At 38.4% G+C, this 26906-nt stretch overlaps 1 protein-coding gene across 1 annotated transcript; it reads left to right on the plus strand.

Moving 5' to 3' along the window:
- The first annotated feature begins 59 nt into the window (after positions 1-59).
- On the plus strand, positions 60-22398 carry LOC104152993 (betaine--homocysteine S-methyltransferase 1). The gene is made up of 8 exons (XM_068926154.1): positions 60-290; positions 4291-4423; positions 9254-9372; positions 11972-12163; positions 12766-12913; positions 13818-14000; positions 18783-19011; positions 19516-22398. The coding sequence occupies exons 1-8, from the start codon at positions 252-254 to the stop codon at positions 19688-19690; spliced, it is 1218 nt and encodes a 405-aa protein (XP_068782255.1). The 5' UTR covers positions 60-251; the 3' UTR covers positions 19691-22398.
- Positions 22399-26906: the final 4508 nt, after the last annotated feature.

Genomic DNA, 26906 nt, shown 5'->3' on the forward strand with positions numbered 1-26906 from the left:
TTGGCTGAGGCAGAGCCCGGCGGCGCCCACCGACCCGTGCCCCGTGCCCCGCGCCCTGCGGGGGACGGCGGCCGGAGAGCATGGCGCAGCAGCCCCGGGCCGTGCCAGGGCGCGGGGCGGGGGCCGGCCGGGCTGGGGGTGTCGCCCGCGGCGGCCCGCCCCCCTCCCGGGCTATAAAGGTGCGGGCTGAGGGCACAGAGTAGCTTCTGCTGCGCGGCGAGTTGCGGGGGCCTCGTCCCTGGGCACGGAAGATGTTGCCGATCGGGAAGACCGCCAAACAAGGCAAAAGGGTAATTTCTTCCCTTGTCCCTGTCTGGGTCCCGCGCTGCTGCCCGGCATAGGGCAGCGGCAGGCGCCGGGAGAGGTGCCCCGCTGTCGCCCTGGCTGCCCGCCGCGGCCCGGGGCTGCGGCCGGCCGGGTGCCGCGGGAGGAGGAAGGCAGCCCCGCGCTGGCGCTGCCCGGCGCTCCGGGCAGGGAAAGGCAGAGCGAGAGCAGCCTCTCGGCAGCCCGGGGCACAGCTCGGCTCTGCGAGCGGGCCGGGACCTCGGTGGGGCCTGCCCGGGGCCCTGCCCGGGACCTGCTGCAAAACTGGCGGCACGGCCTGCCAGCTGTGCCCTGTAAACTCACAAGTAAGGGTCTCAGCATTTCTGCAGTTAAGGGTGTATGGTGAAAAGGTCAAGTAAAAACACAATAATAGCTATACTTGTGCAGCATAGAGCCATTAAAACCATTTGGATGCTGTTACGATCTATAAATAGTGTAGATTGAACTTAATGCTGTAACAGCTATGTCTTAGAATTTTGGTTTCTCTGAATATACAGGCTGAAGCCACTGAAATTCAAAAAATGTTTTGCTTAATATTGCTTGATGTGCAAAATAAACAGTGCTTGCAACACATTAAAACTATAAATGTGGTGCTATAAGTATAAATCTTCACCGGATGGGATTTCTGTCTCCAGCATCCTGCCAAATCTATTTAAAAGACCTAAATTGCTTTTCCCTGGATTTATATGATTAAATGCCAGCAGTGTTTTTGTGATAGGAGTGTAATCTCCAATATATGCATGCCCTTTGCACTCTCATTTAGCTAAAGAAATAAACCAGAATAAAAAGTTATTCAGGCATCATCTATTCTGTTCATTAAGACAAACATTTGAACAATGTCTAAATCAAACTCTGACTTCAGACCAGTACTGCCACTGTGCACCACTGCTTGGAGGGCCAGTAGGATCACATATTCCATCTTCCTGTCAGAAGGACAGTATAATCATTAATAGTATGCTTCTTATTCAGATATGTTTTTCTTTGTTATGTATGTAACATCTAAGGCTACAGCAAGAGAACAGAAGGATGTGGGAAGGACTGTACAAGTTCTGGGCCTTTCTGGTAGATCAGCTGTAAGAATGAAGGAGGTGGGAAGGCACTTGTTCTGCTCTTTATTTTTTGGCGTGTACCCTTGCCACCTAATTTTTGACACCTAGCAGAAGAGTATAAATGCTCTATGTTCTCTCTACAAGGAACGGACAGGTTGAGGGCTCACGTAAGATCTGAATAGCTGTTTTGAGATACCTTTTACCTTTTTCCCTCCACTGGTGGAAAGACAGGACGTACGTAGTTCAAGCAGGCTTTTCACTGATAGGGTTCAGTTAGATTCCTAAAGTTGGATGGGAGGATCTCTTTATATAGTCATCTGCACTGTTTTCATGGATAGATGTGTGAACTAGTACAAGTCCATTCATGGTAGCAAAAGTGAAGTAGTAAAAAGATAACCCAGAAAAGCCTTGGTTAGTTTTTTACAGATATTGTTTCTTGTTATTTAATACCAGATATGAGTACTACTGGATCACCTAACAATACAAATATGATCTGAATCAGGCATGAGCACGGTTTTGCTTCTGCTGAGCAGAAGCAAACAGTGTTGACGCTGAATTTATGCTGGCTATGTGCTTGTTAAGCCAGTAGTGTTTTATCCTGTATAGATAAAGTTAAAATTGTGTGAAGAGATGATATCAAATCTATCATAAAGTCTGCTAAGAAATTATTTCCATTCTGAATGAATCTGAACAAACAAAGTAAGTTTGTATTAAGTACTTTGTGCTATATGGTCATGTCACGTTTGATCAGCTATCAGATGCTCTGATGCTAGAATTAATTTATCACAACATATTACGTATTCATGTACCATGTTATATTAAGTCATGGCCTATGTCGCTTTTGTGCGTCAAAAATGAATACTACTTTAAACTGTTTAAAAATACTAGAATTATGAAGCAATATTGCTTTTAAATCCTGAAAGTGACTTGTTAAAAGAAAAAAAATCTGTTAAATGCAGTGCATGGAAATATAATGCCCATATATGATGTCAACATGTACCTATTCAGTTACAAGCAACCACTGAGGCTGCTTGTGCATTCAAGATTTTCTCCCCCTGCACTCCTGTTCTTGCTGTATTAGACTTCTGAAACAGCCTCTTCTTGCAAAAGATTCTTTGGGAGGCAGAAGAAGCAGGTACTCGATGATCCCTGTGATCCCTTGGGTGGCTTTTTCATGCCCTGTTTGAGACATTCTGTTGCAACTGCAAATTGGCTAACGGCAAACACAATCTTTACAAAGCTTCCCAACTGTTATACTTTACAACTAAATCTTCCTAATAGACAGGCATGACTGGGAGACTTGCTACAGGTTAGTGAGTTGTAGATTGAGTTTTGCCCTAGACCTGCTAAAATCAAGATAAGAGCCTGCATACTTCCTCAAAGTCATGATGCTCATGAGGTCAATATTTTGGCAAGTTTGCAATGTGCAGTGGAATGTGAGGCAGAGGTCTGCGAGCGAACATTTGCCCAAGCTCATATCTGCACAGCAGTGCTGTGCAGAGAAGCCCCATAATGTTGCTGCCTGAGCCAAAAATTCTGACCCTGTCAGTCAGACTTCATAGCCTCAGAGTAGCCTTACTCTGCTTGGTACAGGAACTGGCATAGTTGGCACAGTGTTCCTTCTTGTTGGAAAGACATGCTTTCATCCTTCCTAAAGGGCTGTGCTGAGAAGTTTGAAATGTTTATCTTTCCTAGATGTATCATCTGAGATGAGTGAATTAACGAAGCAGGAATTATCAAGAAAGATAATTTAAAGGTTGGAGGCTAAATATTGGAAAACCTTTCTGCTCAGTACACAAACTACACTCAACTGTACGTCCATAAGGCTTTTATTTCCAATTCCCTCCAAATTTCATTCACTACTGCCTAAAGCAGTAAATGCTAGTATGCCATCAGAAAAGATATCTATGGAGGATAATTTCAGTCTTACCTTTTTTTTTCTGTACTCACTACTATGTTGATGTAATGAATCTGCATATATCTACTTTTTAAATTTGAATGGAATTATGGTTGTGATCTAACTGCAGAATTTAGCACCCAGAGATACTCTGTAATAGCAAGGTACATTGTGGAAAACTTGAACAAGGCAATGCAGCAATGAAAGTAATACAGCAGAAATGTATTTTAGGTTCAGTTGATATATATTAGTTTTATGTTTTGCGTTTTAAAAAAAAAATCTTTCCTTGCCCTAGAGTACATTTCAAGGCAGAAGCAAGGTTAATTATAGGATGCTGAAATGTTTGTAATTTGGCATCTTAAAACATTTCTGGGCTGTGCAAAACAAGCAGGATTTTCTTTCATTTTGTATGTCTAGGTAAGCAAACCCAGGCCAGTGAAAATAGCCTGTCAGAAAATGAAGGCCAGGATCACAGCATTTTGAGGTGTATTTTATGTGCTAGGAGGATGTTACATGTGTACTTTTTATAATACCTCTGCTGTGCCATCTTGTGTCACAAGCTCCTTGTGCTGCGGCTCTGTTAAGATTATCTTTGTGGCTAAAGAACCAAAGAACTTATAAATTGGTCAGTAATACTACTGTTTCATTTTAAAAAATGTCACATATGTTTCACAGGAAAAGTTGGGACTGTCATTTACTTTCATAGGAATGAAATTGGACTACTGACTTCCAGTTCAAGGGACCATACCTCTGAAATGTAATAAAACTTACTAGTGAAAAGTCTGTGTAATATATATGCATATGTTAAAGCCTTATGTTCTTGTAAAACAGACCATTTACCATTCTTTAAAAGAGAACTTCTAGGGAAAAAAATGATTGTTTTTGATTTTTATGGCAGTGATGTTTTTGGTAGCCCACAAATACTTATGTCATCTTTGCAAATACAGGAGATGGAGAGACGTGGAAAGCCTGCAAAGCTGAAGAACTGTAATTATTAACTTTTCCCCCTGCTTTCTTCAGGGTATTCTAGAGCGCTTAGATGCTGGCGAAATTGTGATTGGAGATGGAGGATTTGTCTTTGCCCTGGAAAAGAGGGGATATGTAAAAGCTGGGCCTTGGACCCCTGAAGCAACTGTAGAGCACCCAGAAGCAGGTCAGTTTTACAGGAAAATGGTAATCCTATAGTGAAGGTAAATATAGTTGGGTATATAATAAAAATATAGGCAATCATAGCAGATTTTTAAGTAGATGTGGTGTTTGACACTGTAGAATGACACACCCTTAAAAACAGGCTTAGAATTTACAGACCAAAAGCTCATCTGATCCATGTTCTTCCTCTAATACTGGCCAAAATCAGTTGGCCAGTGAAAAATGAGTAGTGCAAATGTACAGTGATACCTCCCCAGAATGCTCTCCCATTCTTCAATAATTTGCGGCCAAGGGACTTTGTGACCCAGATAGGGTATTTAATAATACTCAGTGATTTCTCCCTCAGGAATTTGTCCAGTAATTTGTCCTTGAGCTGATATAAAATTTTATCACAACATCTTGTGATGCTGGAGTTCTACAGTTAACTATCTGTTTTGTTGTGTTCTGACCGTTCTAGGACGTCTATATTGTTACAAACCAATATAGTTTGTTTATTAATTCTTTTGGGAAAATAGCAACTTTAAATAAACAATAGAATGGAAGAGGAGTATTTAATGCATCTGGCTCCACTGTGAAAAGGGGAATGATATACCTCATGAGAACCTAAGAACTGCTATAAAGCTGCACCAGTTGCTGTGGCAAGGGTCTCACCTCATCCTCCTGCCTCTCCCATTTACTGGAGTAATTTTCTACGTTGCAGGAGACAAAGCAAAATCATTAAATGCCTAATAGAATAAAGATTATAGTGTATAGCATAAATAGTGCAATTGCAGATGCTATTATCTATTTATGTATGCTTTATTACAAGAAAGCATTTGTCCTAGTAATATCACATGCTGTTAATCCCACAAGCCAATTCAGAATATCCTGGGGAAAAAAGCTTTTTCTTTCTTCTATCTTAGGTGTATGCCCTTCCAAATTAATCTTTCCCCTATACTGGAGGAGAAGGAGGAAGAGGAGAGAGAGAGAGAGTGCTTTTCAGCCTTCTCTATCACATTGTTTTGTCCACTTACCTATTTATTCACCCTAACCCTTCTCAGCCATCAAGTACCTCTTTTTGTGAAACATGCCCATCTTAGGTCAGGGACAGCCTTGCATAATGCAGAGCTCCAGCTAAGAGTTAAAGGGTAATGACCTAGTTTGTCTGGCACCCACCTCCCAAAAACGCATCCCATCACCCCTCTCTCTGCATCTGTATCCTTTTCTGCCCCCACAGCAGATATTCCTAGCACATACTGTATTACAAATCATAGCACTTTTTCCATGCCCCTTATTTCCCCTTTGCTTAATTCTCTTGCACCTCAAAAGCTGTTGATCCTCTCCACAAGTCTTCACCCAGAAGTGTAGATTGCAGTCCGTGGGGAATGTAAGGCATGGCCTTACATGGAGCCAGGTTGCCACTTTGAAGCAGAGGCACCACCGTAACCGTCCCTGCGTCAAGTACTTATGTGCACATGAGAAAGAGGCAGTGATGGGAAACGGGAAGGATTAGTAAGGACAGGATGGCCCCTCTATGAATGATTCTCAAGCACTTGGCTGGGCTGCTAATGCTCACGGCATATTTTGCTTCTGTTTTCCTCTATTGTTCACCAGTATGTTTGTGTTTCCCAAGTAAACTAGACTGATGTATCAAAGTCCTTGGAAGGCCTCAAAGAGTATTCTTTGTCTCAATTTTCTGTATTTGTGAGAGTTTCTATATAGAAATGCCTTTCTAGTTATGCACGGCAAGTTTAATCATTTGTTTCTAACGATATTAATTACCTTTTTCTGGACCTCTTTAATTCTTCTATCACATCTGATAAATAGTGCATATATTACAAAGTGATTCAATCTAAGAAGGGTCTATTGGTTATGGGCTAATGCCAGTTGACTTATCTAGACAGCATTAACCATCTGCCTTGCTGAGATGCTGCTTCTAACTGAGAGTGAACTCTAGTTTTCAGATGATGCTTCACAGATAACTCGCTAATACGTGCCTTCAGTAACTTCTTAAATTTTGTTGAGCTAGATGGCTTTCTTTACATAGTTTATATAGAGAAACGTCTAGATAGCTTAAATAAGCTAAATGGACACAGAGATTTAAGTGATTAGTTGTCATAGGTTAGCCCAGCCATCTAGTAATTGCTACTGATAGCTATTTATGCTAAATAAATAAATAGCTATTTATGAACGTATTGCTCATGTCTGTAACATGGTTGTAACATTTTTATAAGCCCTTTACAGGCTATTTATAAGTATACCCTTAACTGGAAACGTATTCATTTCTTTCAGTGCAGCGTGCTGCCTCTCCTCCATTACTGCTCTTTGCTCCTGCATTCTCAAGGGTCATGTTACTTTGAGGGCAGGTGTGAAGAACAGAAGGAGCAACTGGCTAGGCCAGCTGGTATAAAAGCCACACAACTATGAGCCCTCCTTCACTTTGTAAGGAGAGAGAGAAAGGGATGGAGACTTTGAGAATGCAGCAAGGAACGCAAAAAAATTAGTGAGTAGAAGACCATTATGTCTGTTATGTGGCAGGGGAAGTTTTGCAAGATTGACACATTCAGAAATGAGACCTGAATATTTGTTTCGAGCAGGATCAGGTATCTTGGCTACTGCTCTGTACTGCATAAAATGTATACACGTACTTAATACCCCCATCTCCTGTTATCTTAAGTCCGTATTTTTCTTGTGACATGTCCAACTCATGGTAGATTGAAATGAGAACTCAGTGTTGTATGTCTGACTTCTAAGATGCATCAAATTGCGAACTTTAGCTTCATATGTAGCTCTGGTCCCCATTTCTTAAATGGTGGGGGAAAAGACAGCTTAAGTAGCATGCTAGAAGTCACACAAGATGTAAATTATAGGGTGGTTTGAGTTTTTTGATAGTGATAACTTTAACTCTATTCTAGCTGTAAAATCTATCTCCCTGAGATCAAATAAGATTCAGGCTGATACTTTCCATTCTGTCTCTCTAAATATAGACACATTCAAGAGCGTGCTGTTCACATACCTGATAGTTTGGGATAGCAAGTTCCTTATTTGTATATGTTAGATTGCTTCATTTGCCACCTATGTCACCATCCTTATTCATACAAATCCCAAGCACTCTTCCAGGGATGCCACAATCATATTTAAAGAACACGAACTAGGGGAGTAAATAAATCTAGTTTATTATAGAAGTGTCACAGAGCATTTGTGAAAATACCTGCAGATTTTTTTCCCATTTCCGGACTAGTTTTCATTATTGTTGTTTCATGAGGGAGAAGAGAAAAGCATGCTACAAGACATTAGAAATGCACAGAGAGGTTCAATAGACTATTTAAATGCGGTATGAAAAAATATACTCCCTGCACTAGGACTGTTTTTACTCTGCGTAAAGGTTGTTAGGCTGAAATTTGATCCTGATAGTTTAGGCAGATTCCAAAGACTTTTTGAACTGCAACTCTGCTACAATCTATGTTCCTGAATAAGTCTCTTTGCCTACTGGCATAAGAAGCATTATATTAGATCAGTGTGGTTACTCAAAGCTGTTATTAGAAATGAAATACTATACTAGCAGAGAAGAGCAAAGAACGCTGTTCCCTCGCTGAAAGCAGACTTGCTCATGTGTATGCAGATTTACTCTAGCGACTACTGTTTGAGCTCCTCTGGTGTATAAGGTTGTTTGTTGTAGCTGAAGGCAGTAATTTTATTCTCACGGTTCATTCACATGTTTGTCTAGTGACACAATTTATCTGTAGACAATGAGGCTTATAAACTGAGACTTTGGGAAAACATCTTAAATGTCTGCCATAGAAACTGCAGTGTTCTCATGTCTGAATACAATATCTGGGGAATAAATTATTCATGTATTTGCCATAAGCTTTTTTGAGCTTTTTAACTTGGTTTCACATGATCAGCAGTGTCCTATCAATTATAATAATTATTGTTTTATGAGTGTACATAAAATCAATTGACAGTTCCTGTTCTGTTGCTACTATGGCAACTGCAATGTACTGGTTACAGAGCGATAGTCAGAACTACTTCTAGAGAGCCTGCTCCTGAAGTGCTGATACAGGAAACGGCCACTGAGACTGGTGCCAGCCTTTCCTTCAAAAGTTTTGGCTCTGTAGTAAAATCATCATGGATAACTTTATGAGAAGAACTAAGTCAGTGTTGGGATTCACTTTTCTGGAACAACCAGTCATGTTTTAATTAAAAATATGTTCTTAGCAAAATAGAGCTTTGATCTTGACAGAGGCTGAGTTGTGTAGAAGGAAGAAATTAGTAGAATAGAGGAGACAATGGAACACTGTATTCTTCCCTACGAATATCATCTCCCTTCATTTGTTTCCAAGATTTTTTTCTGTTTTCATTTTTTAGAAGCTAGGAAGGTATGGCTTTTTCTTTCATTGGCTGATCTTTCTATCTGCTATCCCTTATTATACTTCACTTTGCCAGTTATCTGCTTTCCCTTTCCAAACTATTATGCAGTTCTAAAGTGAAATTGGGAGGTCTGAAGGAGTGCAGAAAGTAGAAGATAGGAAAGGTGGCAGACAAAAGTGAATTTACTGATGAAGTGAAATGGAACTCTTTGGTCACTTTTAGCAGAGGAGAAAGTTTTCTACTTAATGTTCTAAGAATGGGAAGAAAGGAATTCTATGTAGCATGTAGTACTGCTCCTACTCATACTGTAAATGGCTGTTCCAGCAAATGCAGTATCACTTATTTTCCAGTACTACTACTTCTTTCCTGAACAAAGATAAAATAGTATAGAATAAACATTTAAACATTAAACATTTAATTTTGGTATAACAATAGCAATAACTGTACCAAATGTTTCTTCCTTGCCTCTTTTAATTCTTTGTAGTTCGTCAGCTTCATCGGGAATTCCTCAGAGCTGGATCAAACGTTCTGCAGACATTTACCTTTTATGCCAGTGACGACAAACTAGAGAACAGGGGAAATTATGTAGCTGAGAAGATAACTGTGAGTAAAATACTGTTTTGATGGAGATATGAAATAAGTGGATTCATTTGAAAAGGTTTAGTAGAGAGATTAGTGAGCATTTTCACAGCTTCTGATAACAGATTTAGCTGTATTTGAGGACCAGAGAATGAGTTAATATGATTCCATAGTCTGGAATAGTAACAAAGACAAGGTTAATGGAGGCGGGGAAAAAAATGAAAAAATGGGGCAAGGATGAAGAGAGGAAAGAGGATGTCTACCTTTTCAAGTTTGAAGAGATTAGTTTCTTGGGGTTTTGATGCAAAGAGTATGGGGAGTACTAAATGCACAGACAACAAAATCAATTGAAAAAAGGAAATGCTTTAACATTTAGAGGAACAATGAAGTATCCTAGAGAATAATGACTGCCTAATAAGAACCGCATGATTTTTAAAATCATATCTTCAATAAAGTAACAACTAATAAATCCAAAGTATATACTATGGTCAAAATTCCCCTTCTCATGTGCAGGGGTAACCTGGTGCAGCAATGGAAGTAGCATGATGGTGTTTTCTTACCCTTTACACAGAGGAGATGGGTGCTGGAGAATGTTGGGTACCTTCACTAGATGCGGGTCCCAGATCCACTGGGGCTTTTGGCATAAATATAAATAAATAGTTGCTTTGCGATTAGAAGATTTGCCATTGGGTGTTTCTCTCATTCTTTCCCCTATGGTCATATTGTCTGTTCCAGCCTCTGGCAAATAAGGAGGATTCTTCAGGGGGCAAAGAGGAAAGAATTTATAGCTGTGAAGTTATCCCAACCCAGAAACTGGAGCGATCAGGACACTAGAGAAACTTTTGAGGCTTAAGAAGTCAGTTTTACCATAAAACTGTTGCACGTATCAGGATGAAATATATAGCATTGTTCTCAAATCATATTTGACAGTTCTCACCAATGTGGGTGGCTTGTTGAATAAACCAGATCTGTTATACAGATGTATTTGTTATGCTAGTATAACAGTCTAGTTTCATATTTCTTTCCAGTTAATAATAAGCCTGGACCCTGTTTCTGTACAGAGTAGAGTGAACCAGAATCCTTCATATCCTAAGGAGGAAAAGCATTGGTCATTATGAATATTGAGATACTGTGAACAGCTTAGAAGTTACTGGTGTAGGAATGATTCTAAACAGACTGGTTCTACTTCACTGGGTGGAATCAGAACCAACGTTTTTATGAGTATTTTTCTCATTGTTTTTATAACCATCTAGAATGTGCCCATATTTAGCCTACATTTTTATTAACTCTTTCAAGACTAGCTGAATGAGTTCCAATGAGAGAATGAATGCTTTATTACTGCTTATAGCTTTATTTTTATAGTTCAGAAGTGTTTCAGTGTCGATAGTAAAAATACCAGTTCAGGAGTTTATTTAAAAAAAAAAATTTTTTTTATCCAGAGAGCTGTTTAGTGGGGGAAACATCAGGCATAAGGTCATATGGTCAAGTTAATCTGAAACATAATATCTTTATATTCAACAGATAGGACATTGAAATGTGTCAAGTGGTAGGCCCAGAAATGTGATGCCTCTGCAACAACCCATTCTGCAGTTCTTGCTGCCATGCAAAATGATATGAGTTTAGGAGAGTAGCTGGAAACTGGAATGCATTGCAGCAAAGCTTTCAAGATTGATTTGCTGTCAGCTCTATATGCAGGTTCCTCCAGGCACTGAGTGGTTTATGGCTCTGCTCCTGGAGTTGCCAAACATGTACCTGAGCTCCAATGCAAATGGAAGACACTCTGTCACCAATAGCCTTAAAAATCAGCTGGGTCTTTTGAGGCAGCCATGAAAAACTTCAGCTGAGAGAAGCCTATGTAGCTTCTGAGGCTGGAAGTAGTTCACAGGCCACAGAGAAACCTCCTCTGGTCAGTAGTTTTTTCCATACCAAATAATGTATCCTTTCCAAAAAAATTTTTTCACAGCTTTACATCTTTTTTTACAAGCTGTTCTAGTCATCCTAATTTAGGTATAGAGGGAATGTCTAGGTGATTACTTAATCATATATAGCGATATGTTTCACTTCCTAAATTGGTAACTTTCCCATCGGATAAGTAATGATATCTTTTTGAAAATAATGTCAATGAATGTATATGAATATGATTTACTTTAGTATTCTATTAATTTACAAAATTTAAAATATGAAAGACAGACATGAACAATTAATTGAAATTACTACATAGTTTTCTTCCACCCACAAAATCTCAAAATGGAGGCATAAACAAATACACTCAGGTTCCCCTAACTCCTCTTCTGAGAGGCAAAGGAAATTCTATTTCACAGCAAATATTTGCTTTTTATGGATTATATGTATAAGAAGAGGTATTAGAGCTAATATAACTTATGATATTATCAAATACTTATACAAAAGAATAGGTGACAAGCAAGTCCTTGTTTCCTAACATTTCTCTTTCTTTTTTGAAAGATGTCAATCTCCCTAATCAACCCAAAAATGCTATTTAAAAATAATTATAAATGAATATGAAAATCTTACTATGGCTTTTGACTCTCTTGTCCTTTTCATGCTCTAAAATTACATGCATATCTCTGACTAGGTAAAACTGATGTGATCTATGTTCATACAGGGCCAGAAAGTTAATGAAGCCGCTTGTGACATTGCGAAAGAAGTGGCTAAGGAAGGTGATGCTTTAGTGGCTGGAGGAGTCAGTCAAACACCATCATACTTAAGCTGCAAGGATAAAGCAGAGGTCAAAGCAGTCTTTCGAAAGCAGCTAGAAGTCTTTATGAAAAAGGGTGTGGACTTCCTAATTGCAGAGGTAAACCTATTTACAAAAAAAAAAAAAAACCCACACATTCAACTGATAGAGCATATAAACTTTTAGATGTCTAGTCTACTCTGGGGAATTCAAGTGTGTATATATATATATATATTTTTTTTTCTCCTTTAAAATCTTCTGCCAAATTTTTATTCCAGTAATATCAGGTGTTTTTGTAAATGCATGGTATTATCCTCAAGTGTTCTAGAACCTTTAATCCTAAATTTCTATCTTAGTCAAGTCAAAGTCTGTACCAAGTACAAAGAGGATAGGTGAATGTGATCTTGACTAGTCTTTATTTCTTCCTGTAGTCTGCAAGCAACCGACCCATGATGACTTCTCTATACGGAAACAGTTCTTTGGGGATAAATCCCTTATTAATCCCCTGTATAGGCATTCTTATTTTGGAACAAGAGTACCTTCATTTTTGATTAGTTTCATCTACTGACTTTATCCTTTTTTAACTGTGCAGTAAGCGAGCCTTTTCTGATTTACACTAGTGAATTCAAGTCATTGTCTTGTTGGTGGATTTTGGATTTGGATTAATGTGTTTATAGTTCATCTCCAAGAAAAGAAAGTAGTCTAATTCTAATTTATTTTAGTATTTTGAACATGTTGAAGAAGCTGTCTGGGCAGTTGAAGTTCTAAAAGAATCTGGGAAGCCAGTCGCAGCTACAATGTGCATTGGTCCAGAGGGAGACATGCATGGTGTGCCACCTGGACAATGTGCTGTCCAGCTGGTAAAGGCTGGTAAGAATCTGTTTTAATCTGCCCTTCAAAATTATGGAACAGAGTAAAGCCCTTAAGCATTAAGATAAATGGATGTGTATCTTAAGTGGGTAGTGTCCTGATTACATCTAATGAAGTTTTGAACCTGTATAATAATATCTATGTGCAATTTCGTAGAGCAGTCTTGCAAAAAAGTATAAAAATGCAGCTATAAAAATCCTTATTAAACAAAGCTGTATTAGGGGCAATACCCACAGGTAGCTGCTATCAAGTAGACCAACTGCTAAAACTATTCAAGTTTGATTACAGAGCCAGTTCCAAATTCTAGGCTTAGAATTATGAAACATGCTGAACTCAAAGCCATCGTTGATTCTCTGCTCCTGTTTTTTGAACTATCTGGAATATAGCTCAAATCCAGGATGAGAGAAGAGGATGAAAAACTTCATCTGTTGTCTTTCAAAGCCTATATTGTCTGCAGAACAAGGAGGACAGAAGGCATGATGGATGATGCAGAGTTATTACATTTGTTCTGAACTACTCTTTTTCTTTGGATTTGGAGTTCAAATCCAAAGGTAGAACGTGTGTTAGGAACCTCCTGGCCGTTTGCATATGTGGCTGTACACCTGTTTTCACTGGTAAGACTTGCTGACAAGAAAGGCAATTGCACAAGGGTGAGAAATGTGATTCATCATAATGTTCGGTCAGGAAGGCAAGGAGGAGTACAACTGAGATGTAAATGGAATGATCAGCCTCAGGAGAGCTGAGGTTAGCTTTAACCCAACTGCCTTGTGTTAAGAAGTAGTGGCAGTGGTAGAGATAGTGGTAGTGTACAGATGAACTGCTTAGCTTCTGGAGTGCTGTGGCTGAGAACTTTCACCTCCTACTTCCTGAAAAGTGAATTGAAAAGTTATTTTCCTCCTCCCAGGTGCTTCTATTGTTGGAATCAACTGCCATTTTGACTCAGATACTTGCCTGAAAACTGTAAAGCTTATGAAAGAGGGCTTGGAGGCTGCTAACCTGAAAGCATACCTGATGTCTCAACCACTTGCTTTCCATACACCTGACTGTGGGAAGCAGGGATTTATTGATCTTCCTGAATTTCCCTTTGGTAAGACATGAGCATCTTTTTTTAACTGTCTGTTTCTTTTCCCCTGATTTTTAGCTAAGTTGAGATTGCAAGGCTTCCTTCTGTTCTATAGCATCAGTCCCTGTTATTCTGTCTGGCATTCTCCATAGAGGGCTTACAGTTTAACATTAGGTTAAAGAAGGGAGTAGTACTGCTGTACATCATCCATATAGTGAGGGTATTTCTCTATGCATCATAGCATGCAACTGAAAATTAAATTATGGTGAAAATAGTTAATGCCATGACCTAAATTCAAATCTGATTAAGTGCATGAAATTCTGTGGACTTCAGTAGAGACACCTCTTTCACCTCTGAAACTGAATTTCTGAATGCTGCAGTGCAGCATTTATCACAAAACCAGAAATCAAATTGAATACACTCACATATCTTTGTTCTTGTTTAGCAGTGACTCCCTAAAACTAATATCTCTATGAAGTTTGGAATTATTTCAAGTGTCTGTTCCAGCTGGATTAAACACTGAAGAAATAGCTCCAATCACATGGTCAAAAATCCATCCATTGCAAACTCAGAAATTGCTCTTTCCCAATCAGTCTCCAAAATCTTCAACTCTTCCACTTTACTGGAGCCCAAACATGTAATTTTCATAAGTGTTTTTTATGTAGTAAAAAATATGACTATTTCTACATTATTTCTTACCAATGTTTCTATAATACAGAGCACCCCTTTATAATTTTATAGACAATCCCCAGTCCAGTCATGTTTATCAGCCCTTGTAGAGACAACATTGCTCAGCATAGGAAATGCTCCTTAAAAAACAGGACGTGGAAGATGACGTCTATTACCTCAGTACTCATTCAGTTGATTACTCAGGTGTCATAATCTTGGATTATCTTTTACTGTATTCCCAATATCAATGCTACTCACTTAAGCAATTAGAGATTAGTTTTCCTTTCCTGTGACTTACTGTATATCCAACAATATTAAAAATAGATTGAGCTGAACTGTAGTATAATTAAGTACAATGTGAAACACTTTCTAAATTATGTGCCCAGTATGATTTCAAGCAGCCTAACTTCATTTTGGAATTGCTGCTTCTGTTACAAGCAAGCTCTTGATCCAAGTGAACTTTGTACCCTGCAGTTTCAATTTGTTCCCTATTTACTCAGTTACTGAGGTTCTTCCAAGAAATTCAGCCTGGGTAAAAGTATGTTTTTCACTTTTGTCTCCACAACATATTATCTCAGTTATTTCATGCCTTCTCTCCTGCTTACTGCTGGCTTCTTGCAGAAAACCCTCCCAAATTCATGGTCTCTGTTCCCTTAAAAATGCAGGAAGACTCGAACCAAAGATAACCTAAAAAATAAGTAAATCCCCAACTCAAGGAACAAACGCTACCTCAAAGGTGAGCAGGAGTCAGAATTTTCAGGAGGCTATCCAATGTGATTTTTCATGACCTAAATTAAGGTCTAGCCTCTAACTTCATTCCAAGTTCAAGTATTTTGATTTTTATTTTTTGTATTAGCAAGACCAAACTCTTACATCCGCTTTTTTTTCTGGAGAGAGATGCTCATGTGATAAGGGTGGTATGCAGAACAGGGCTGTTCTTCCTCATGCTGTATACATAGAACCTTGTGCAGGACAGCTGTAAAACAGCTTGAAGACATGAACTAGAGCAAATACAGTAAAAATCTAGACTTTAAGTGCCTTTGGACTGGAGCTCCCCAGCATTTGGGGTTGTGATATCTGTTCCACAAGTCCTATAGTGTGTAGAAGTATAGGAATTTAATGTACAATGCATTACAGAACTAGTTTGTTAATATAGGCGCGTGATTATTGCGACTTGTAATGGTTCAGACATGCAAGTGTAACAGTCTAATATAAGTAAGATTAGAGACTAGAGAAGGGAATAAGTTATTTGATGTTGCTAATAAATGGATTAGCAGTTTGGAAATGAATTTATCACTAATGTGATCAGAAAAAAATCTGAAAAGACTGAAAGATTCAACCACTTTATGTGTATACAAGGCTTTTGTATTTAGGGGATACTTCCACTGAGGATTCAGCAAATCATATCCTCTTAATAGAAGAGGACAAAATCGGTCAAAATGTTTTAAAATCCATTAGGAAATGCCTTCATTTTCAAGGTGTCATGCATTCTTCTCAAGATCAGCCTGTAAAATGTGGTATTGAAACATTTGAAACTTGAGTTTATAACAAAAATTTGAGGTAGATATGACTTTCAGGAGAATCTTTTTTTCCCTTCCTCTTCATACATAAATGAAGGAAGGAGAATAAAGCATGAGCCTGAGCACTCATTAGATGATAATAACATGTCTGAGTTCTGAAAATATTCTGGGATATTTAAGTGTTGGAAAATCATTTAGCCTATTCATTCCTTTATACAACTCCTCTGATTACTTACTGCATCTGTTCTTTTTTGCTTGCAATCAACTGAATTGAAGGATTTGCTCTTTGATTTGTTCTGTTTGTGGGCCCATGTTATAAGCAATTTGAGATCTCAGTTTTTAGAAGTTTCATGAGTCAATTGGAGAAGCCTGGTTCAGTGAATGCTTTCAATACCCAGAAGGAGCAACTGGTCACTTGATGGCAGATAAACAATTTGGTAAATCATTGTTAAACTGACCCAGTTAACTCTTTTGTGCAAGGTAATATGCATAAAGAGGCAATTAGACATTTGAAGTGTACATAACCTCTGTACAGGCCACCAAGACTTTAGCTGCTATGACATTGGCTATGACATTGGCTATGACATTGGCTATGACATTGGCTATGTTGTTTTGGCAAACTGCAGCATGCAGATGCCAAGAGTATTGATCTTCAGAACTTTTTCTAGTTTTCTGTGCCTTCCCTTCTATGTTACTGCAATTGCTTTCAAATGTCACCAGTTAACCAAGGACAATCTTTTAAAAAGAAACATCCTGTCAGCCAGAGCATACACAATTATCTCTGGAGTAGGTGCATAGAGGAGCTAAATCTAGGAGCAGGTTACAATCCTCTCATTAAAACTTGAGGAAAATTTCAATTTCAATCTCTCTTCAGTATAAATTACCAAACTGTTAAGGTGTAGATCTTGAATTCTGAACAAAGCCAAGGAAAGAAACGCTGTACAATGGCAGACATGGAAAACAGAATGTTACTGAATTTTGGGAAGAGGGGAAAAACCCCCATGAGCTAGGTGGCAACTTCTTTTTCATATGATACTACTTGTCCTCCATCATTATGTTTCACAACATGCACAGCCAGTTCTCATGGTGTGGTCTATCCCTATTCCTTTAGAGAGGCTAGCTAGGTTGGTGCTGTCCTTACACTCCTGAAGCACAAGAACTGAATGTGACAAGGTGGGTGATGGAGAAGACAGGAAAAATCTCTACACTGTTCCCCTGGACTTTTTAGTCACTTTTACAAGTAAAAAGTGAGTGCAAGATGCTGCATTCTTATGCTCATCCCTTTTGTATCAATTCCACATTAGCTTTTTACTGATATGAGAGACAAGGGAATGAATCAATAATATATTGGTGCTTCTGATGCTCTCACAACTGCAGGACTGCACACAAACTTACTTTTATTTAAACAGCTCTCCTAAGCTAGCTCCACCTGCCTTTCCTTCTCTATATTAGGCCATGTACTTTTCCTTTGTCCAGTCTTTCCCTCTGAGACCAATAACTTTCTGTTTAAGAACATTTAATTTTTTTCTTTTTGCTTTTTATTTTCTGAACCTGCCTCTTTAACTCCTCCTTAGACTTTGCCCAGATCTGCTTTGCATCACCCTCTCCTTGCATGTTAGCCACTTTTGTGACAAGATATAGGGAGAAGAATCCTACCTCTCTCTTCTGGAGCTGCAGCTGTAGTACCTCACCACAGCTTCTGTGCCCAGTGGAGATCATAGCCATGATGGTTCATCTCCTGCAGATGTATGTATGGAAGGGGAAGGATTTACCTCCTGTATTTTTATTTTCATTCCTTTGAGCTTCTCCTTTCTTTCTAGTTCTGCCTCTTTTCTGTCTCCTTCTCTCTATGTACTTCTCTGTTAGTTCTCTTCTCCTTATTCCTTTTCTCCCACGAGTCTTTCCCCTCAACCCTGTTGTCCCTTCACTCTGCTCACCACAACTTGCAACAGGGAGAGGGACTCGAGAGTGCATCTGAGCTATCCTAAGTCACTTACAGGCAGAACTTTCCACAAGAAATGAAGTGGGCTTGAAGCAGCACACTATGGCTGGGGTGTAACTGAGTAAGGGATGGGCTAAGAAATAGCTACAGATCCCAGTTTGTAGTGAAACAACTGACTGCTGCTAGCTGATCTTGGAAATAAGTGTAGAAAGCATTCCTAAGGAATAATGAACAGGCTTACTCCTGCTGCAGGTAAGCTGATACTGTCTTCTTTCACATATTAAAGTCCTGTAATCAGATTTCCCAGATACTGATTGCTCATTCAGAACTTTTCTGAGAAGTGGGTGTAACATTCAAAGTAGTCCAGTACTCCAGCTAAGAACTCCAGCAGAATGGCAAGCAGGTGATTTAGGCCCTGATCAGTCTCAGATTTCTTTTTTTTTTTTTTTTGCAAGACAAAAGAAGCTTACAACAAGCATAGCTCACCAAAGTGTAACAGCATCTAAAGCTAGACTTCTGAAAGTTTGCATGGTTAATTCTAGGTCAGACAGTTCAAATGTTTTCATCTACAGCCAGATTTGCAAATGCTATGCAAACGTCTCAATATGTGATTTCTTACTAAAAATCTGCTAAAATGAAGCGTAGTGGAAATTTAAGCTATGAATGTCCTTGCAGGTCTGGAGCCAAGAATTGTCACTAGATGGGATGTTCAAAAATATGCAAGAAAGGCCTATGACTTAGGAATCCGTTACATCGGGGGCTGCTGTGGATTTGAGCCATATCACATCCGAGCAATAGCTGAGGAACTGGCTCCTGAAAGAGGTTTTCTGCCAGAAGCTTCTGAGAAACATGGTAGCTGGGGCAACAGCCTCAGCATGCATACCAAACCCTGGGTCAGAGCAAGGTGTGTATATCTGAACTGGAAAACACATCAGCATATGCTTTGCAATGGCTTATGTAGGTCCATCCAGCAGACTGACTTAACCAAAATGGAGAGCTAAATACCACTGTAACCATTCTGTGTGTTAGTAATTTTGAAGAATTATATCTGATCTGGGAGCAGTGAAAGGGAAGAAGGGGCAGTAGGGAGCTCCAAATATCCTTAACTCCCTTTTAAAATGAAAATTTGGTCTGAATGAATGTGCAAGTAATTTATGATAATTAAGATAAAAACTGACAGACTCCTGTAAAACAGCTCCTAATGGTGAGTGGCTTACAGTGTGTCTCCTGAGGGATAACAAGACACTTTTTGAATATGTAGCATTTCACTGCATGTTTTTCATTTTCCTTTATTGAAATATAAAATCAGTCTATGCAAGTTAGACAACCCTCTGCAAAGGTGGTTTAAGCCACAATTAGTATTGTGAGATGCTGGAACAAATACTACAAGTTTCTTTTCTTTATTTAGGGCAAGAAAAGAGTACTGGGAGAACCTGAAGCCTGCTTCAGGCAGGCCATATTGTCCCTCAATGTCAAAGCCAGATGGCTGGGGAGTGACCAAAGGAGCCAGAGAGCTGATGCAGCAGAAAGAAGCAACAACTGAACAACAGCTGAACGAGCTCTTTCAGAAACAGAAGTTCTAATCCACTGCAGTTGCCTAAATGTTAGAATGATTTATCTACAGAGCATCCCATGCTTTACAAGAGAGAATTAGTGAAGATGAGTACCCTGATAATTTATCAGTTAACATGCAGTGAGAGGGACAAAATTTAGAGAATATGATTACAAATTAAATATGTCAAACTTTGACAATAAAATCTTTGTCTGGACAAATAGTTTAGAAACTCCCCACTCAGAAGGAGGTTTGGATTCTCATAACTGAGCTACTCTAACTACTGTACTTTAGCTAAACTCCATTAATTGGGTAGACAATGAAATATGTGGAAAATACTAATTGGCTCAACTCAGCAGCGAAAAAAAAAAAAGAAAAAGCCATCTATAAATACTGTATCACTGAATTCCCACTCCTGGGTCTGTTTTCAGCTTGGGACTATGTAGGAGCTTCCTCAGACCTCAGGATTTCTTGAGGGGAATTTCAGGCAAGTTGCCAATGCCTCAGACATGCAGTTACTGATAGTCACCTCCTTGGCTTCAAGAGAATAAAATAAACTGAAAAAGACAACTTGGAAACTGAATCAAAAGAGACGGAAAATAATGGTATTGTGTAAGAATTCCTTACATGCAGGAGAAATATTCAGAGAGAACTTTCAGGAAACAAAAATGACAGGTAAATAACTCACTGTTTTTGTCTCAAGGTGCTGCATACACAGGATTTCCTGGAGACTAAAAGACTTAAGAGATGATTCTGAAATTAAAAAAAAGAATAAATAAAAAGCAACACAATGGAATAGTAATTGTATTATCTGCACACCTTAAATCATAAGAGCTCAAAAAGAATAACATATCTCCAGTAAACAAGTGTAATTTTCAAATGGACTGGCTGATTTTTGGATATTTCACTTGAAACACTTTATCCTCAAAATAGCACTTAAAAACTGAAAGCTTCCTAAAATATAGCAAAATTCCAAAAACTCCTCTTTGTAAGAATTAAGACATCCCATTATAATTTTTTTTTTTTTTAGCAGATTGATTCAGTCTAGAGAAAATTAGCTGTAAGATGAAAAAGACTGTTAGGAAATGGATTAATCCACTCATGTTTTTAAAAAAAAAAAAAAAAAAGATATTTGTACACTGAACTTGTTGAGAAGGGTTTTCTTAGGAAGGGCATCACTACCCTTGGAAACCATAAAGGATACATTTCCATAGCTTATTTGTGTGAAACACCACAAAATTTAGATTTGTCTAGAATCTCATTCTCACCCATTCTACATTAAAGTCACTACCTGTGTAAACAAAGTCATTCTTTAAGTTAGATTGTTGAAAGCTTTTGTTGGGCTACTTTCTATGTGTAAGCCCTTGTCATTATTCCTGTGTCCATATTTTGCAGTCCAGGAAGCATTTTAGTATGTAACGCTTCAATAGGAGACTTCAGATATCCTTTTCAGGCTGTTATTGGCTGACATACTTTAGAGACACTCATCTGCCTTCACCATGTTTGTAACAGGTTGAAATAGTTACTACCTGGAGAGTTTTCCTTAAAGCCAAAAACAGACAAATCAAGAAAGGGGATACTTTTAAATGTAGCTTATTTAGAAAGCATCCACATAAGAGTATTTGCACCACATTAAATCCCTTTCCTTCCTAAATCCTGCAAGTCCCACCTGTAGAAGGTGGAATGAGGCAAAATCTGTAAAATAAAAAAGTTAGATCTTTGATCGCTACCCAAATGCACACAGCATGATTCAGGCATGCATGACAAGGTGGCTTAAAATAAAATCTGCAATTGCTAAAGAAGTGCTTTGAGCAATCATTACCAGTTTAGGGACTTCCTGAGGCAAAGGATGCAGCTGGACTGTTTTAAAAAACAAATATTCAAAACATTCCTATTGAAGGGAATATGAGATCATTTCACAAATCAGATGTTTAAGAACTGTGGCATTTAAGAAGATGCTCAAATATGATTTTAGGTACTTACTTTTAGATACCCATTTAAAAAACAACAAAAATTTTAACAGACACTGATGATGACAGGAAGCATTGCAAAGACATTTTGAAGCCATTCAAAGTGAGAGTTGATCCAATAGGGAGGCTACCCAATCCCTGTTTGATTCTTATCATTGGCTGGGCTTAGAAAGGAATTGACCATGGGGGTCAACCGAGAGGGTGCTCCTTATTGATCTTTCTGCGCTACATCAGTAGCGTACCTGCATACTGTTGAGAAGAAAAAAAGGAGCAGCAAAGCCAACAAAGCTTCATTTCCCGTTTCTTTCTGTGCAAAATCTTGGTGAGGGGTAAGGAAACTGTGAGCTTTGTTAAAGCTTTCCACTGGCCTATTACTGACTCGTGACGTAAATATGACACAGAGAGCACAATCCCAGAAAACTTGTTTCCTTCAGAAGTCTGTCTGAAAGCTTAGATAATTAAAACTGAAAGGGGCTTTAGAAGGTCACCTACTGTATTTAATTATCCTAAGGCAGGATCAGCTATTCATAGGAAATACTTGTCTAACCTGTCCAGAAACACACCTGCTGATGGAGATTCCATGCCATCTCCAGGCAATTGGCTTACTTCACTCTCCTTAGCAATTTTTTCCTAGTTGGAATACTCATTGATGGAATTTAAATCCGTTATTTCTTACCAGTTCATTATGGATATGAAGAATTTATTCCCTTTGAAGGTTTACATTCATTTCTAGTTTTAATCTCATAAAACAGTCCTTGTTTATTCATTATTTCCCTGTTGTCTCTGTTTGAGCCTGTGATCCATCATAACCCACCAATCACCTTTGTCAGGTCTTTTCCCTGAGCTTTCTAGCTCTGTATTTTTTTACTTAGAAGGAGAAGTAAAGTGATCTGAACCTTGGAAGTTCAGCTCCAAAAGTGAAGGCCCAATGTCTATGCCATCTAAAGAATAGATAAAGTCTTACTAGGCTGAATGTAAGGACAAGAGGGATCTGAACAAACCATGCTTTGGAAGCTTTCTACATATTCGCTGTCCTATACATGAGAAAATGGCTAACTTTTTAGTCGGCTCCAAAATTCTCAGGAACCCCATGCAAAGATAAAGTCTGTCCTGTGGCCTGAATACATGCAACTTAATAGTCAGATATGTCTTCTCCCATCCTGTTTGTCTGATGGATCTGTAAACTGTAGGAAAGCAAGGAGTTCTGTTTATTTTGTAAAGAAGGAAACTCCAGAATAATATATAAAATCACAGTAAACCCAGTTTTTTCCCTGTTCTTTTGGGAGGAGAATGTTCAGTGACATCTTTTAGCCAAGCATGAGATAAAGTGGTTTCGTATATTACTCTTGTTCTACTCCATGGACTCTATCGAATATTTAACATAAACTAATCTTATTTTATCCTGCAATGCATTAAATTAAGTATAGATTCTATTGAAATAGGAAGGACAGAACATTATCATAAAATATATTATTTCAGCATCTTGCTTCATTACAAGCAATATTATTGCTGTATTACCTTTTTTTTTACGTTCCATTTTTTTGACAGAGATGTCATCTAACATGGTAAGTTTCGTAAGGGATAGTACTGTACCTGCAGTACATACAATTTCAAGGAATTGCAATATTAAATTTGGTCAACAGTGAATGATGTGTATACTTATAACTCCTGGGACAGATAGCCTGAGCCAATCAATTACCTCAGAAATTTAGGAATCAGAAGATGGAATTTCAGCATATTTTGGTCAACTCCAACTTGGAGCTTATTTGTCTAGCAAAGTCACAAATCTGAAAAGAAAAGGAAATTTAGGGAACAGGATCTGAGGCAATGAGTGGAGGGTAGTTGCTAAGAAATGAATTGCAAAGCAGAATTCAAGAAACGTATGTTTGGAATAGGGAGAAGAATCATAATTCTATCTTATTACTAACAAAGCAATAGCAAACACACATTGGATCAAAACATGCTCTATAAGCATTACCTGTTATTGATGGTTGTTCCAAGAGTGTTTTGCATTCATTTGCAAACATTTGCATGTTAGCATTTCAGTGCAATGGAAAAGAGACCATTTGACAACTGAAACACGAGAGGAGGAAAAGGGTGAAAAGTTTAATAAACTCTGCTTTGCAGTTTATCTTTTTGCAAATCAAGAGAGTGCTAGAAAGAGACCAAACCTGTCCAGCCCTGTAGGCTAGTCTTTGCTTTTTTACAACCAAGGTAACAAGTCTTTTGGTAGATGTTATGCAAAGTCTCATGACTTTTTTATTTTCAAACAAACAAAAAGGCAGGGCAGTTCCACCCAGGAAAGAACCAGAGTGTAGTACAGTTTTTAGAAATTCTTAAAGATCAGGCATATGTTATCACTGTGAAAATGTTAATTATAAACACTGTTAGTTAGTAAAAGGCTCTCTTAAGCATAATCTAAAGCTAAATTTTTGATAAGCAAAAGGTAAATCAATAAACATATGTTTTTAGTAATGTTTTACTATCAGAGATTCCCCTGGAACTGTATCAGCCTAAAAGTGCATTTGCTGATGCAAGTTATTAACGCCTGAAAGTATAGACTGTGATTCTTTGCATTTCATGAAGCTATACCTAACTATTGTCATGTAGATTGCCAAATCCAGACTGGAAATAAATTTACCAATTTATTTCCTTGCTCAGTGATCGGAACATTAGTTAAATGTAATAGAGTTTTCTCATGGAAACAAGTTTTATAGTTATATATGTTATATATAGTTATAGCATAAAGATATTGGAAGAACACCTGAAGAAAGGCTTGTATGCAGAAAATCTTGCATGTTCCTTTCAATTATGTTAATTGGTCCTTTCTTTCTGTAAAAAGGCATTTCTTAGTAGTATCACAGTACTACAGCTTTATGGAACATTAAAGAAGTGTCCTATTAAGGTAAAAGCTCTTTAAAAATCTTGCTTCTCACAATGTGATTTCTACTCAGAATGGTTTTCTGTATGATGAAATTTCATTAAATTGTACTTTAAATACACAGGCTGGTAGAAATATGTGCAAACACTGCCTCCTTGTGATTCGTTGTGTGGCTACAGAATGAGGGAAGCTGGACTCTTAAATAGCTTCTCAGTTTTGTATATGCAGACAGACATTAGAAAAGCAATTTATGGAACAAACTCAATCACACTTATGTTTGTTACTTAACAAGGAAGTGTTTTCTCATGCTTCTATTTATTACTTAACAAGGAAATATTTTCTTTCAAAGAACTGTCAAAGATAATTAAGTCTCCAATTGTGCAACATTTCCTTCTTATTTTACTGTCTGAAGAAAAGGGCTGGATTTAAGTTTTTCTTTGAATACAGTCAGGTCATCTTTTATTTTAAAAAGTTAGAAAACATAATATGACATGCTCACTAGATGAGCAGATTTTAAATTATACGAAATGGGACAATGGAGAAAAGATGAAGATATTTAACAAATATAACATGTGAAACATGCATAATCATTACCCTCTCCTTGACCTCCTCAGCACTACTCCAAAGTCCTAGCATTATTAGGATGCAGAATTTCCAAAGTTTAATTCTCAGTAGTTAAGAAATTTAACAAGGTGTCCTTAAATCAGCCTCCTTGTGTGCTCATCCTATACAGTGAGTAACACACAGAAAAAGAGACATTGTGGTAATATTAAATGCAGTACAACATTGTATCTATCACACAAAAGGGCAGAATTAAGACAAGCACACAGTGCCGCATCAACTGCAGCCATTGCGTTCTGCGGGGCTCAAACGCACCAGGTTTCTGCTAGCTGTGCTGGCAAGACTGCCCTGTACCTGAACAGCAAATTGAGGATATGTTCTTTAAACCTTCTACTGTCTATCTTGATGCTTTTATTCATGTAAGAAATCTTAACTCACACAAATCATTGTTATTCCACCCTACTTTTATACTGCTACAGCTATGTTTAGTATGACTGGTTCTGCTGGCCAAGCAGACAGGACTCTCTTAAAGATAATTAGTATTTATTTGCACTAGTGACTCGAAAGATGATTTGCATTTGTTTTTTGGACCTGAAGCCATATCTGCCCCATTCTATTCACACTGATAAGGCAGCATAAAGGGACAGAAACTAGATTAGCTGTGTTGCCCTGGAAATGAAGCAATCCTTGGATGGCATAAAGATGATATGCCTGACTCTTACCCACCAGCTTTTTCCCATACGTGGGCATACAGAACATTCCAAAGGTGTGAGAGCGTGGCCAGAAGAGCTCACACTCCAGTTACCCTTGGCTAGAAAATTAAAATAGTTTATCGTCAGTTTTGTCATTTAAGCCTGTGGAAAGAAGGCTGGATGGGAGTACAGAGTAAAGAATTCCAATCTGTGCACATTTGTTTTATAATCTTGCTGCACAGAGTGGTTACCAACTGCCCAAGGTGTAGCAGCATAGCAACTAAAACCCATACTTTTTTACTTCTAATTTTTACCAGAATATTTACCTTAGAGCAGCTTGATGTGCTACTGAAAAGCTGTGTCAGAAAATTGGCCCCTGCTCTCAGCTGAGGATAGAAAGGAGATAGGAGTGTGTCCAAATGCTAACTGTAAGCACTGTCTGAAATGTATGCAGGAAATTGTCCAAACAAAGATCTGGCCCCTGGTTTTTAAAAATTCATGAATGAACCAGGCAGAAATCCTCTGCAAACTTGGTTATTGGTTCTGTTCTCACTGATATATGCAGAAAAGTATGAATCTGTATCTACTCCCCTGGACTATTAACAGCTGTGCTTATCACACAGGGTGAATGTGAAATGCTAACAGACCAAAACTCTTCGCACCAGAACTCCAGTCCAGTATGCTTCCCAGTGGCATAACCGAGTAGCCAGAAACAAGGCAGTAGAGAGTCAGATCACATATGCATAGTTAACTACAGCAGCGACAGAAGCAGCAAAGATGGCCTGTGTTCACTATTAGGTACATCTTTACCATTCACAGCTTGGTTTAATAGTCTCGCTGAAACAATATCTGCTTTAATAGGGTGTCTGGTTAACAAACAGTTATTTATCTAAAGCATAAAGAGATTCCTGAGTAACATAACCAATTCTATTACACAGCTAGCAAGTTGCAGGCTAATAAATCAAAGCTCTTCTCGTTCTTTTGTCCTAATAGCCTGGCCTCATTTCTAAAAGCAGTGCCTAAATATGTGTTGTGCATATGATAGATTTACTTACGAATCCAATCCTACAGGCACCCTACAGCTGCACAAGGTGCTTTGCAGGCACATCTGGTAGGACATTCTCTAATTTATTTCTGTCTATG

This window comes from Struthio camelus, chromosome W (assembly GCF_040807025.1).
Source record: "Struthio camelus isolate bStrCam1 chromosome W, bStrCam1.hap1, whole genome shotgun sequence".
Classification (NCBI taxonomy): Eukaryota; Metazoa; Chordata; class Aves; order Struthioniformes; family Struthionidae; genus Struthio; species Struthio camelus.

Coding starts and splice junctions, on each gene's coding strand:
- LOC104152993 (XM_068926154.1), top strand. CDS start 252: ATGTTGCCGATCGGGAAGACCGCCAAACAAGGCAAAAGG. Junction 9,373..11,971: donor ATGTAGCTGAGAAGATAACT/GTGAGTAAAATA, acceptor ATGTTCATACAG/GGCCAGAAAGTTAATGAAGC. Junction 19,012..19,515: donor AAACCCTGGGTCAGAGCAAG/GTGTGTATATCT, acceptor TTCTTTATTTAG/GGCAAGAAAAGAGTACTGGG.